At 36.0% G+C, this 16,213-nt stretch overlaps 2 protein-coding genes across 2 annotated transcripts; both read left to right on the plus strand.

Annotated features, from left to right (window-relative positions):
* Positions 1-10,773: 10,773 nt before the first annotated feature.
* Positions 10,774-12,638, plus strand: LOC131858052 (probable leucine-rich repeat receptor-like protein kinase At2g33170). Its single transcript, XM_059210927.1, has one exon. It carries the CDS (start codon positions 11,202-11,204, stop codon positions 12,630-12,632), a length of 1,431 nt encoding a protein of 476 aa, XP_059066910.1. The 5' UTR covers positions 10,774-11,201; the 3' UTR covers positions 12,633-12,638.
* LOC131044515 (receptor-like protein kinase HSL1) lies at positions 12,638-14,634 on the plus strand. The gene is made up of 2 exons (XM_057977858.2): positions 12,638-13,909; positions 14,012-14,634. The coding sequence occupies exons 1-2, from the start codon at positions 12,877-12,879 to the stop codon at positions 14,425-14,427; spliced, it is 1,449 nt and encodes a 482-aa protein (XP_057833841.2). The 5' UTR covers positions 12,638-12,876; the 3' UTR covers positions 14,428-14,634.
* Positions 14,635-16,213: the final 1,579 nt, after the last annotated feature.

Raw genomic sequence — 16,213 nt, forward strand, 5'->3', positions numbered from 1 at the left:
AATAATCAAAAAATCAAAGGGTGCAATAAAAAAGAAGTGGTGAAAACCTGGCCACATGCGCTATTTGTGAGAGATTGGCTCTTCCATCTATATATACTCATTTTAAGCCTATAGCCATCACAACATTGCTCACAACTACCAATTAGCATTCAGGACACACTTAGCGTCGTCACTATCCCTGCTTCTCTGAGTCAATTATCTTAAATCATATTCCACCATGGCTTGGTGATCGCTATATATATCCATAATAAAAGGTTGTGTCAACACTTGGGGCAAAATCCTGATCTCAGTAAGGTCAAATCCATTTCAAGTTCCATCACACAGACAACTAGCAATAGAGAAAAACACGTCAAAACAAGAATCAAAACACATCTCGGATAACAAAACCAAGGCCAATGATCAGAATCCACATCAGGCTTTGGGACGAGCTCGTCAGCATCAACTTTCCAACTCAGTGCAAAACAAGAACACAATGGATGATTTTTTTTCTGAATAATGACTTGTTTACATGTAGCATAAAGCTTTGACCATTTGTATCTTGATTTCTGAATTATTAGATCTCCTGAGCTACTCAAGGATGCACTAAGCTAAAGAAGCAACAAAGGAATCTGATATTTTCTTTATCTGCTATTTGCGAGTCGATCATTGATATTGTGTAAATTTGTCTTAAGACATGATTGGAAACATATCATTGAAGACATTTCCTATTTTACACATAAAAATGGTTAACTCTTGTCTGTTTTACGCAACCAACACTCAGGTCGTTTTGGTTCAATTATACCTCGATGCTTGTGTCGTCTTGCAATATCAAAACCCATGTAAATTATACTCAGGTCATTGTGGTTCAATTATACCATGATTCTTGTATTAACTTCAACATATCAAATGTTCAATGATGACAAAAAGAGTACAACAAGTGACTAACAAGAATGACAACAACAAAAATAAAGTGATCATTTAGTTGCATATTAAACTTGCATTTAGTCGCATATCATATTAAATTTGCATTTAGTTGCATATCGTATTAACCTTGCATTTAGTTGCATATCATTTTAACTTGCATCATTATCATTTACATCTCATTTTCAAGATACATCTCACATCATTATCATTATCATTATCATTATCGTTTACATTTCATTTTTAGGATACATATCAATAAAACAGCATCGCATTATCAAAACACATCTATATCCAAGATACCATCATGAACCAAGCATCATAACATCATCATATATATGTCTAGGCATCTCATTAATCTCATAAGCATCATCATATTTGTATAAACATCAATCATCATCATGACACATCACAAGTGGATCAAGAAAATCGCTATATCATATATCAAAAAGGTCACAAATGTACATCTTAGTCGCATGTCTATAAGTACAACAAATGATCAATGTAAAAGAATGAAGTGTGGCTATCTCCTAAGGCAGACGGTCTCGCAGCAGATGTCCCTACTCTCGGATCCCCACCAGGCATATCACGCCACGTTGGTCATGTCACCCCTCTACTCTCCATCTGGGAATGACTACGCTCGGAGCGAGTAAACGCCACTGCAGCATTACTCGGAGCTCTATTCTCTCGCGGGACCATCTCCTAATATAAACGCCTATAATACTCAACCTCCTTGGCTGAATAATGGATCTCTCAGTGTGTCCCAGAGTGAACCACATGTGCCTGCTCTATCCAGTCTGTCAACAAGGGCCTCTACTCGTCCCTGCCGCTCAATGATTGTATCCCTCTCGACTTGTAGCTACGTGATATGTCACTCCTGTGCTAATGCCTGTAGCTGTTGGACCGAGACCTGTAGCGCTCTAATCTGTACGTCCAGCTAATGGGATGGCACCCTGATCTAAATGGGAACCTATGTTATGATCCCCGCTACACCTGTCCCTGCCATCGACGTTGGTTGAGGTAGAACATCTAATCTCCTCCTCTGTGCACGCCACCTCCCAACCCCATCTCTACCTCCACCACCCCCTCCTCTCCCATCTCTACCTGCAAAATCTCCTCCACCACCACCTCCACCATCTCCTCCACCACCACCTCCAACATCTCCATCTCCACCTCCGCCATCTCCTCCATCTCCACGTTCGCCATCTCCTCCACCACCACCTCCTCCATCCCCCCTACTCTCCCTCATCCTGCTCTCTTTGCCTCGGTCCAACTCGCCTTTGGGGTTGCTCCTCGTCATCATCATCAAAAGCAGGCAACGCCTCTGTTGGATTTGATATTTGTGCCACTGCATGTGCCATGAAATAGGTCGAGAAATCCTCTATCATACCCGTATCCACAACCCCGACTCCGTAATCCTAGATCTCTCCTGTCAAGGTCATGTACTTGGCCACAGTTGTTGCGCTATCTAAGGTAGGCCCCCACTCCGACACATCCTGTTGTCGACGCGCATACAAACAGGCTCCCTATGGCATCCCTTGTTGTCTCTTGTAATGCCTTTGGACCTGACTATGTAGATACCTCTTGATAATAAAGGGCATCCGCCCAATCAAATACCTGGACATGTACACATAGGTCATCTCCGGCCCATCCTCCGCGCACACCTCGCAATCCATATATGGTCTCCAGAGGACCGTATCGATGTCATTCAAAGCCTTGCACCAGTGCTTTAGTTTTCCCAGCTTACGTTGGACAACTATACCTATATAACCATAAGCATATGCTCAGCCAACTGGTCTATCCCTGTCTGCAAGCGGTCATGTCACGGGTAGGTTCTCCCAAGCCCACACCTATCAGAGTGTAACCTTGGCTAATAGACTAGTGTATCCCAAATACACTACCTGGTGAAGCTCTTTGTATAGATGGGCCAACATACAAGACCCCCATGCAAACCCGCGTCCTTGAGTCACCATGTCCTCCAAGACCAATCCCCATCCAACAGTCAATCCCTTCGACCTACGGTCAGGACATAGGAAACCACCGATGAAACCTATCAGTACTGATGGCAGAGGAGTGTAACCTAAATCTAAAAACTCATGCCATGGGATATCGTAACCACTAATGTGCTCATCTTGGAACACTTGTCGGAGAGCCTTTGTGCCACCCTCCTCGATTTACTCGTATGGTAGCAAATATCCTACCACAAGAATTCGTAGAATCCGATAATAATCCTCTAGTGTAACTGTCATCTCACCGATCACCAAATGAAAGGTGTTCATGTCACTATGCCACCTCTCTGCCAAAGTTGTCAATAGACTTCGGTTAATGGTATACCAGGGCATATCTAGTAAGGAGGATAAACCACATCTCTCTATCACATATCTGTCAATTTGTGATAAGCGTGGGATAAGTGTCAACGGCTTCAAGAATCGTTCCCGAGACTGTAACATACCAAGATCTGCCTATAAAACACAACATATCTATCATCAATTCTCGATTTGATCAAATTTATCAAAAACAAGTCATCTCAAAAATGAATCATATCAGCAAGAAACATATCAACATCATATCAGTGAACCATATCAGTGCATCATATAAAGACTCATCAATCAGTCAGTGAACCATATCAGTGCATCATATCAAGACTCATCAATCAATCAGAGTACCATTACAAAGCAATCCATATCAGCATCATCAGTGTAACGAAATCAGGACTCAAAACGATATCAGGACCCATATCGAATCACAAAATTAGGACCCATATCGAATCATGACTCATAACGAAATCAGGACCCATATCGAATCAAGACTCATAGGACCCATATCGAATCAAGACTCATAACGAAATCAGGACCCATATCGAATCAAGACTCATAACGAAATCAAGACCCATATCGAATCAAGACTCATAATGAAATCAGGACCCATATCGACTCGGATTCATCACGAAATCATGACCCATATCGACAAATGATCCATATCAACAACTTGATCCATATCGACAACTTGACTCATATCAAAAATCAGACTCATATCGAAAATCAGACTCATATCGACAACTTGACTCATACCAAAAATCACTCATATCGACAACCTGACTCATCAAAAAGTGACTCATCGAAACTTAAAACCCATATCGAACACAGACTAATATCAAACAACATATCGGAATCACGCATCATAACAAAATAGGGCTCACATCGAATCACGGTCCATATCAGACAACTGACAACGTCTACACAACCTATCCAATTCATTGGACTCGCGACGCATTTTCAAAAACAAATTTTTCAAACTTTTTTGTCGTACGCGCTAAACCAGGGCTCCAATGCTCTAAGTTGCCACGTATGCGCTAATATTTTTCGCGTATGCACTATCAAATAAACCCTATGCACTATTTCTTTATCACATGCTACAACTTGGCTTCAATGCGCTAGCCTGTTTACCCGATGCATTGTTTTACCCTATGCACTACATGTCATACCCTTTGCGCTAAACATTGACCCCTATGCGCTAAAACGCACTACGCGCTAACCTACACCCCTAAAGCGCTAGCATTCGGAACCCAGACACTAAACCTACCTAGGGTTTGCTATGCACTAAATTTTGTTTCATATGCACTAATTTAGGGACCCGATGCGCTAAACCGGCAAAATCCGACACAAAAAAAATAAAAACGTGACAAAAATCAATGGCATTAATCAAAAAAGATGGGGATTCTAGTCACTTACTGGTGGGCCATATACGGAAAGTCTCCGGTATCGTCTGACGCACTCGAATCGATGAGAAGTGTATGGAATCGGCATCGTGGTCAGAGCTCCAAATGTCACAATCACAAGAAGACAAGTGTGCAAAAGACTTTTCAAAATCACTTTTTGCCTTCTTAAAAGGGTAACAAATAGGGTTAATAAGTGGGGCATATATTTTCACACCACTTTTCCAATTATTAACCTTATCCACATCATTTTTTCAGGAGATGAATCAAATTGTGCATCCGACATTATCCTATCACAATCAACTCGACATATCCTCAATTTTCCAAATTTTTCACGCATGCTCTTGATTCATCTCCCGAGGGGGCATCATCATATCAATTTCATATCAACATTAATTCCATATCAACATTTGCATATCGAATCCACATCTGGGGCATCATATCGATCAATTTTTGATAGCATATCCAACGACTTTCTTTGAATCAACATGTGCACACACGCCACTTCAAAGAGGGGCAAAATGTAGACGTATAAATCTAACCACCTTCCTAAATAAATATTTAATATTTATTTAAACCATATCCCCTTATTAATTAAATTCTATTTAATTAATTTCTTTGCATTCATCTATTCGATTAAATAAATTACTCAATTTATTTAATTAAATTCAGATAAACCTTTTCTAGCCTTTACTTAAATAAATCACTTTATTTAATGAAATCCCCTTTCTCCCTTTTTAATTAAATTTACATTTAATTAAATTGATCCTTGCACATAAATAAATCTAATTTATTTATAAAATTCTTCCACTTGTATTTATGCAAGTTACATCTATTTTAGTTGAAATAAATCAATTTAATTTTGATTAAATCCTCTTTTTTTCCTCACCCACTTGCATTTTCCTACATCTCCCACTTGCCTCCTTAACCTCTTCTAGAGCCTTCCAGATTCTTCTAAACCATCTTAATTAGCCTTAATTAACCTTAATCCTATCATTTCCCCAAGTTTGAGGTCGTCACTTCTCAAAATTGGAGGAAAGTCTTCTAAAAGCAAATAAAGGCTTTATCCATTCAACAAGCTAACTTGTTGAGTTCCCCCAAATTTGGAAGGACTCTGACAAATTTGTCCCCAAAGTCTTCCTAACCATTAATGGTTAACCCAACATTCCCACGTGGTTAGAGACTCTCTCTAACTTAACCCTCAACTAACCCAAGGGTCTCATCAAACACTCATGGCTTTGACCCTAGTTATCTTTTTAACCCTTGCACAAGAGTTTACCCCTTGGGTAAAAGCTTTATCCAATGGATAACTCTAACCTAACCTTAACCCTTACCCCCTAAGGCAACCTTCATGTCTCCTCGGGCATTTAATGTCTCTTGCATCTCCTCTCAAGCCCTCTCAAGGTGACATTTGTCAACTGGGGATCGGATTGAATCCCTCACATGGATTGATAACTTTCAATCCTAGCCCTTGTTGAGATTACTCAATCTCAACCATCCATTGCCCTATTTTGCCTATAAATAGAGCTCTCATTCCTCATTCTCCATATCCAAGTTGTATGCATCTACATTATAGTCTAGTTTACTAAGCATTTTAAGCCTCTCCTTGTTAAGATGTCATCATAGCATTTAGAAGCATTTTTCCATATCATAGAATATTCATGCTAGGCTAGTATATCATGTTTAGGATAATTTATTAAATCTTTTATTATATCATTATCTTCATCTTAGCTTAATCATCATAGTTTTAACACATCATATAGATCTTAGAATGCATTCATGCATATAAATCACAAAATCACTCATTCCTGGAGTTGTCATTCCTAAGTCATTTGCTCAATGATCTGAGAGCAAAGCATTGGCTTTAGGGATCCTGTGAGATAGAGAACAATGGGACACACCTTGAGAAGTTAAACTAGTCTAATTTAGTTTATACTTGCACCAAAAGTCTCATTGGTATGTAGGTTATTGTATCTTGATTTATTCGTTTTGATCGCCACGTTTTCATGTGTACACTTCTATACTTTTGGCACGTTAATTCAAATGCAGTGTTTTCTAGTTTTGCATGAGTATATGTAAATATTTCTATTTTTAACTTTTTTTTCATGAATTCAGAACTTCTATTTATTGAGGCAATTGTAGTGCTTTATTTGTGTTGATCTCTATGATCAGTTGATTCTTAATCTTGTGATCATGAGAATTTGTAATTCATTGAATAAATATTAAATTTTATTAATCATTGAACAACAATTTTTGCGTGTTTATTGTTATGTAACAATTTATCTTTGTTTTAATTTCCTCAATTGCTATCAAAGCTATTAGATTTTACAATTTCACCCCACCTAAGAACTCCACTCTAGTCATTTGTCTCACAAGGGCCAAGACCAATTTGTCTGAGCTTGTTAATGTATAGGAAAGCTCCAACAAAGAGAGAGGCTAGGTCAAAGTTCACCTTGTATCTGTCTCTTGAGTGGAGAAATTCCCTACCTAGGACTAACCTTATTGCTAGTATTTGAAATCTGCCCAAATCTTTAAAGGAAGACTTCAATCTCTGATTCGACCCTTCCCCAAAAAAAAATGCCATCTGCCTCCTAGCACACACAGGTCTAATGGGAGTTTCCACGACCACTGATCTTTGAAGAAAAGCTAGCACGCATGACCTTATATATTTCCTTTCCATTGATGCTCTGCACGCTTGACCTTGTATATTTCCATTCTATTGTTGCTCTGCATGCTTGAAATTAATGCAATAATAAAGTGTTGATACTCACCCAAAACAAATGTTTCTAAACAATACTTAAGATTCCACCTATGCTAGCTGTGAAAACAAACCTAGACCTTACCCTTGAAAATATAGCTACTCCTAAGGACTCAAATATGTAGATTCGACCTTGTGCTAATTAAAATCAAAGGGACCTCTTCCTTCACCATTAAGCACAACTCCACCCTCTCTGCTCTCGAGTTAGCCAATTTCTCTGCGTATTTATTGATTAGCACAATAGCATATCTTATTTGATTATCACATTTTGATATCATATTATTATTTTGTTAGGCATGACTAGATGTTATTTGCTAACTTAGTTTAGCACATTATAATATGCTATTACGTTGATAGGCACATTATTGAGACATCATGATAAACATGTGTTAGATATTACTTTCATAATTGCTACACTTATGGATCTTATGAACTCTAACTATCATTGATGATTATGTGCATGATTATATTATAATGTAAATTATTAGGATGACTATGATAGTTTCGTGAAATTATTTTAGCATGATTACATGCATATACGCATTTTAATGTGGATTATTAGAGGTACTATGCTGGTTCATAATATTATATTCATGTGATTTTTTCACATGTTCCTATTAGAATGTGGATTATTAAGTATATCTATGAATGCTTCATAAAAAAAATGTTTTATTATTTTGATTATGGTTTAGATGCATGAATTAAATGATGTTCAATGTGAATGTGAATGTGAATGCAATAGATATAAGTATTTATTATTGAACATCTTAACATTTGAGTCCAAATTTTTCGGTGCCTAATTCCATAGGCAATACAGTTTTATCAAGAAAATTTTAAAAAATTAAAAAATTAATTAAAAAGTAAAGAAAATTTAATTAAGAATATATTGCATGCTACAGTATAGAAAGGAAAATTTAATAAGTCGGAAAACTAAAGTGATTGGATTGCAATTGCTAAAGAATTCAAGGATTAAAATTGGGTCAAGGATTATTTTTAATTGTTTTAAAATTTAGTAGGGACATGGAGGTAAGATCTTATATGAAAAAATTGTAGAGAATTTCATTTAGGTTTAATAAAATGAATGTAGATTTTTGTTTGTTAAAGAGATGATATAATTTTTAATTTTTATCTCTCCTTTTTAACATGTTTATTTCATCAATAATATATAACTAAATAGACTAATTATTCATGAAAGAGAAATAGGGAATTTAATTTTGTATATGTGATTTTAGAAAATTTATTATGAAAGCATTGAAATTTGTTTCATCTAGATTGGAATTTAAAAAGACATCTAGAGATTTCTTGAGAAAGAAGAGATATGTAGAAACAAGGAAGTATCAAAAAATTAGAAAGGTTTTTGTTTTAAAAATTTTGAAAAATGAATTAAGAATGAAAATTAAAACAAATATTGGTTCTCAAATTTAGTGTGTAAGTTTGAAACTTATATGTAACTATGAGATCCATGATATGATTTGAATTTTTAATGTTGATACAATTACAAATATTGTTCTTAAGGAAATTAGTTTATCATTGTATGGGGTTATTTTTATGACTAAATCAATAAAAAAAAGTATCATACATAATATTCAAGAGATTTTTTTTACATGAAATTGAGGAGTTTGGGAATTGGGGATTAAAAATGTAAACTAGATTACTCATTGTATGGGGTTAGTTTTGTAACTAATTTAATAAAAAAAAAAATTATCATACATAATATTTGGGAGATTTAAAAAAAAAAATTACATGAAATCGAGACATTTTGGAATTAGGGATCTATGTTATTAGAAATGAGAAATAAAAATGACAATGACAAAGACAACATTAGAAGAATCTAGAGGTCACATGTAAGAAAAGGATATATGTATATATGTATATGTATAATATGTGTGTGTGATTTCATCATAGTTTTTTATTGTATTAAAATGAAAAATACAGTCAAGTTATATATAAATTCAGTTTGATTATTAAATTTTATCTCACATAAAAAGATGCAAAAGAAAAATATTAAAATATCTTTATAATAATATTAAAAAATTGAATAATTTTTAAATGTTTTCAATTATAAAATAAAACAAATTATAATTTATTTAATAATATATTATTTTTTATTAACACATAATTAAATAAAATCAAAACTATTTTTAGCAATTCCATCCAGTAAAACTATTTTTAAATTTTTTATTTTTTTAAAGAGCAGCAAACCTGGTTCTTATATGATGAATCTGTAGTAGTTTAATGATAAAAAACCAATACATAACTCTTACTCCTAACGAGTTTGCTGGTAGTTAGGTAGGAAAAGTCTAAAAAAATCATAAATAAAATTGAAGCTGTAGTGTAAAAAAAAGATAAAAGTTTATTAAAAAATATTAAGAGTCCGAACTTCGTGACAATGATTTGGGAACGCCCCAGACAGCTTGAGACCGCCCGCAATAGGAGACACATTTCAACCGTTGAAATGTGAAACACTGCCCTCATTTCAAGTTTAGGGTACCTAAGTTTGGGATTAAAAAGCTTTAAGTTAAAGTAATATTAAAAAAGATACCGTGGTTGGGATAATTTGTATTTTATGAATTAGTATCTTCTAGAACTTTATTCATAGTATGTATTTCAAGTTTTCTAAATCTTTAAAAATGGTCATGTCAAATTTATGAATTTTAAGATATGATTAATTTGATGATTGTATATCTATGTGAAATTATTAAATCTTTGATTTCTAATTGTTGGGATAATTTGTATTTTATGAATTAGTATCTTCTAGAATTTTATTCATAGTATGTATTTCAAGTTTTCTAAATCTTTAAAAAATGGTCATGTCAAATTTATGAATTTTAAGATATGATTAATTTGATGATTGTATATCTATGTGAAATTATTAAATCTTTGATTTCTAATTTAATGGGCTATTAAGAAAAGACTTTTTCCAATAATATTATCTCTTATGTTTTGAAGAAAAATATAACTATAACAAACTTAACATTTATCATATATTAGAATAAATTTATCCAATAATTTTGTTGAGGTCATTTTCTTCCATCTTTCCTTGTAATGCATTGGCACTGATTTTCCCTCCACTAAAAGAAAAGACCAACACCATTTTAAAGTAACGCACTCAAAAGTGGCAACATCTATCCAGCACCCATATTGTACCATTGACCATATTTAATAATTAATTAAAAAATAAACACTTAAACATGGTGAATGGTACAATATGGTGCTGCACAGACAGAGATCTCAAAGTCGACCATTCATGTCACTCCTTACAGCTCATTGTCGCATCATTCCGTATCGTGTAATATCAGAAACGAAAGCCATTGTCTCCTAATGCCGCCACGAAGCTACTCCGAAATTTTCTGTCGAAAAATTCTATCGACTGAAGGAATGACTTGGACTAGTTTCAGCCAATGCATTATCGTCTTGACGAGTTATTCAGGGTCTCTTTCTTTGAATGCATTCAAGGCGGCCATTGAAATCGACACTCCTTACTGGCGGTTATCAAGGGCGAAAGCCATTTTCACGAAGTGCCACTGCTAAGCTACTTCGGAATTTTCCTCGAAGAAAATTCTATCTACGGAGGGACGAAAATTCTATCCACGGAGGTAAAGACTTGGATTTTTCAGTCAATGCATATCGTCTTGACGGGATTATTCACGTTCTCTCAGACTTCGGAAATTTCTTCGTATGAAACAACCCAAAACAAATCTGGTTTCTACTATATTAGCAACTTTGCTCACTGAGAAGGAAAAAGAACTTGACTAGTCTTTAAATCTGAAGGAGCTTCCCTAGATTTCTCCAAATCGAGTTGCTCTGTTTTAGTTCTATTTTGCAATCATGCTCGGCCAAGCACTCTCTTTCTTTTCATGCATTATCACCTATATGCTATTGCATTTGCTTCCCCACTGCACTTCCCTCTCGCCAGAAGGCGTAATTTTGCTTAAAATCAGAAAGGGAGATTGGAGGGACACCAGTAATGCTTTGAGCAACTGGGATGAGTCTCACCAAACTCCATGCGCTTGGAAAGGAATCTCTTGTGATACATTCAACATCGTTACTGGTGTTGATATCACCGGTGCGCTGATTTATGGCAACTTGACTTCTGCTATATGCACCCTACCCAATCTCACAGTGTTGACTCTCCAAGCCAATGCTTTCACCGGTCCTTTCCCACATGCCCTCCTGCTTTGCAAGCGCTTGCGAAAGCTCGATTTGTCGAGCAACCAGTTTGCTGGAACGCTGCCCAGTCATATCTTCCAATTGAGTGAGTTGAGAGTCCTGAATTTATCATATAATGCTTTCAGTGGCTCCATTCCTCCAGCCTTCGGAATACTGCCAAAGATGGAAGCTCTCTTCTTCAACGAAAATAGCTTGAGTGGGTCATTCCCTAAGTTTTTGGGGAATTTGGAGTCTCTGAAGAACTTCGCGATTGGCAGTAATCCTCTGCGTCCTGGCGTGATACCGAGAGAGCTTGGCAATTTAAAGCAGCTGCAGCAGTTATGGCTAAATAATTGCAGCCTTAAAGGAGAAATCCCGACTTTCCTGGGCAATTTAACGAAGCTAGAGGACCTGGATATTTCTGAGAATCATCTCTCGGGCATTATCCCGAGTTTCCTGGGCAATTTAACACAGCTGAAGTGGTTAGATTTGTGGCAGAATAATCTCTGGGGTGATATCCCGACTTCCTTGGGCAATTTAACGCTGCTGGAGAACTTGGATTTGTCGCGGAATCTTCTCGGGGGCCATATTCCGACCAGTTTAATGGCGCTCTCAAATTTGAGAGTACTGTATCTGTATGCAAACAACTTGACTGGACGAATTCCGGCGGACATTGACCGAATGGCAAGCTTATCCAATTTGGATCTTTGTCACAATCCGCTTTACGGCACAATTCCTCGTACAATTGCCAATCTCACAAATCTGAGTGATCTTCGCCTGTGTTTCACTCAGCTTGCCGGGACGATACCTGCTGAGCTTGGCGAGCTACGATACTTGAGTGTGTTGATGCTGTACAATAACAAGCTTAATGGCTGGTTACCCCAGAGTTTGGGTACATACTCCAATTTGAGAAAAGTTGATCTGACGGAAAGCGGATTGGAAGGCCCTCTGCCAAAGAATCTGTGCATGGGAGGAGAACTGAATCCGTCCTTTGAAGACTGCAGTTCGCTAGAGCATGTGGGCGTCGACAACAACCAGCTGAGTGGTGTGATTTCTCCGGGACTATGGGGGTGCTATCAATCTCAAGAAATTGTTTTTATACAACAATAAGTTTGAAGGCAAGATTTCACCTACAATTGGCCAAGCGAAGCATCTGACACGATTGAAGATAAACAACAACCGGTTCCAAGGAAGAATCCCTGCACAAGTTGGAGAACTGACAAATCTTCTAGTATTTGTAGCCAGCAACAACCGTTTATCAGGACCCATTCCCCACGAGCTCGGGAGCTTAATTTTGGTAAATATTCTTTATCTTGACCATAATTTTCTGTCCGATGAAATTCCAAAGGAAATAATGTCACTAAGGAAGCTCAATCAGCTCAATTTGGGTCACAATCGACTTACAGGCCAAATCCCTGCTTTGTTTTCAACCGAGATGAATAATCTTGATTTGTCAAACAATTTGCTTTCTGGAGCGGTTCCTCCCCAGTTGGGACTATTGATAATAAATGTTTTCAATGTTTCTAACAATCACTTGTCTGGATGCATTCCCGACACTTTAGACAATCCGGCTTACAAGGAGAGCTTTGTTGGCAACCCGAGGCTATGCGGAGGTCGGAATTTGATGCTACCTTCGTGTTCCTCTGCACATAAATTGCAACCTCACAGTTTGGCTAGCATTCTGTTGCCACCATTACTTATAGTATTCGTGATTCTAGCCTGCATTTATCTGCATTGCTCATCTCAGAGGAAACCAATTAACGCACCATCATGGAAGATGACGCCATTCCATTCGACAGAAGTAGACGAGAAATACATCTTGCGCAATTTGAAGGAAACCAACGTGATTGGATCCGGAGGTGCTGGAAAAGTTTACAAGGTCATTTTGCAGAACGGGCAAGCTGTAGCCGTAAAGAAGATCTGGAAAATAAGCGGCTCACGAGGAATTTTTAAAAGAAAAAGTGACGAGGAAGGAAATAAAATGGGAGAAGTTGAAGTTGATACACTGGGACTCATCCGGCACACCAACATCTTGAAGCTTCTCTGCTGCATTTCAAGCGAAGAGTCCGATTTCAAGCTGTTGGTATATGAATTCATGTCCAACGGAAGCTTGTTCGAGCGTCTGCACTGTGGGCAAGGACCGGAAGTGGCGCTGCAATGGCGGAAGCGTTACGAGATTGCTCTTGGCGCAGCTCGTGGGCTTAGTTATATGCATCACGATTGCTCCCCTCCAATATTGCACAGGGATGTTAAATCTAGCAACATCCTGCTGGACGCAGATTTTGGGGCTAAAATTGCAGATTTTGGCGTATCCAGATTGCTTGATTGTTTGGGCGAAGACTATCCGGTGTCTAGCTACGTAGGGTCGCACGGATATATTGCCCCAGGTACGAACACTCACTACGTCCGGTTCCGATAATTTTCTTCCACATATTATCCCCTTTAGTTTTTTATTTTATTTTCTTTTGTTTATGGCAATGTGGTTATAGAATATGCGGATCGGCTAAAGGTGAACGAGAAGAGCGATGTATACAGCTTCGGAGTGGTAATGTTAGAGCTGGTGAGTGGGATGAAAGCTACGGGTGAGGCGGAGTATGGAGAGGGCGTGGACATCGTGGATTGGATACACAACAGAATTTTAATGGGTGGGGGAGAGATCGCAGTCATGGACGAGCGCACGGTGGAAGATAATTGCATAGAACAAATGATACGCGTCTTGCACTTGGGATTGGTTTGCACTAACCGATTTCCAAACCAGCGGCCTTCCATGAAAAAAGTGTTGGAGGTGTTACGGAGATGCGGTCGGGATAACAGCAAGGAGACAATTGTGCATCTAGAAAGGATTTCAACTACCCACAATGAGAACGACATCGAAATGGTTTACTTTTCAGATGAACCGAGCTAGAAAATTGGTTTGTGGTTTTCCTCGCTTAGTAGATAGATCGCCGCCTCGATCCCACCATAGTTTGGGTTTTGTCGGTAAACGAAATATCTTGTTAGAGAAAAGTAAAACATGCGTGTTTAATAGGATTGCAATGTAAAAATATTGTAAGAATGCTTCAGTAATTCCTACGCAATCTTAGGATAACTTAAGAAGTATTTGTTAATTTTAGTATGTTGTAATGTTGATTTAGCTTTTAGAATTATGATTGTAATTTCTAAACTATTTTATGCAATCAAATATTAGGTAATTTTTTCTTATTAGAAAGATGTTTATATAATCAAGTCATCATCTCATCTAGAGATGGAGAGTTTCTTGAATATTGTAGTATATTTATGTGTACATCAAAGGCATCTCTTATTTGAGATGGACGCGTTAATTTTTAAAATCAATGGCTCAAATCTCAAAAAAGTGTATGTAAAAAATTTGAAACAATTTTATCCGTCGACTTTTTCACCTTCCTCATTGGTTGTACGTGCAAATACACCATTTTCTTGCAAAAATGTATGTCTTCTTGGATAACTTTGTAAAGGACGCATCATATGCATCCAATGGCCATACTTTTGTAGTCTTTGTCAGTACATGGCAGATAATAAATTTGTGAATTCTAAAGATGTCCAAGATTCTGTCAAACACATGAACCCTAATTAATGCTGACCTCCTTGGTTACCTCCTGCAAGCACGAACCTAGTTTATTAATGTCAAATGTGCTTAAATTAAATACAAAAAACGCCTAACTTTCTCACTCTTCCTCTTTGTCATCTGACTTTATGAATATTGAAGTAGTATTGGCCAAAAGCTTTCAAAGCTAATAGATGAAATGACAAATTATCAAAGAAATTGAACCTCAAGTTCGTATACACAACTTCACGATGGAGTTCATTCGAGAAGGCAAGGCTTTGATACCACTTTAGAATACTTCATACAAAAAAAAGATGAATTGGGCAAAATTCTTTTAGAATGTCCTTTGCATTTTGTATTAGGTTGCATTCTAGAGGGAGTAACTGTAAGTATGTGTATCAAAATTTAATAGATTATAACATTTTATACTATTGAATTATATATTTGTGGTGATTTTATAGATTGATTAATTAAATGTTATAATAGACATACAACTAATATAAATAATGATAAAAATAAGTAAATAAATATATAATGAATATTTGAAAATTAAATATCTATACAATTTAATTTATTTTTAATGGTTATAATATTTCTTATTGTATTTTATATCACATTATAAAATATTATAAAACTTTAAATTTTTATGGTGCAACTTTCTCATCCTTATGATGGATCATTAAGTATGATCTGAAATGATGATGCAAATAAAAGTTTACACAATTAAAATTAGAAATTAAAATAAATAAATAAATACAATCTATAATAATATAATATATACTTCATATAATACAAATTAAATTATAATCAAATTATTATAATTAATAGTTAACAAATTTTTATGTAGTACAAATTAATTACATATATAATATAATGATGTATGGTATTTGATATAATATAAATTGTCTTTATTACATATTGTATACTATATAATGTAAATTATTAAATATATCTTTAAATATTTGATATAATATAAATTGTCTTTATTACATATTGTATACTATATAATGTAAATTATTAAATATATCTTTAAATTGATATTGCAGTTATATTATTATATATTATATTCTACACTAGAAATTATTAAATATATCTTTAAATTGATATTGTAGTTATATTATTATATATT

The sequence above is a fragment of the Cryptomeria japonica genome, chromosome 9 (genome assembly GCF_030272615.1).
Source record: "Cryptomeria japonica chromosome 9, Sugi_1.0, whole genome shotgun sequence".
NCBI lineage: Eukaryota > Viridiplantae > Streptophyta > Pinopsida > Cupressales > Cupressaceae > Cryptomeria > Cryptomeria japonica.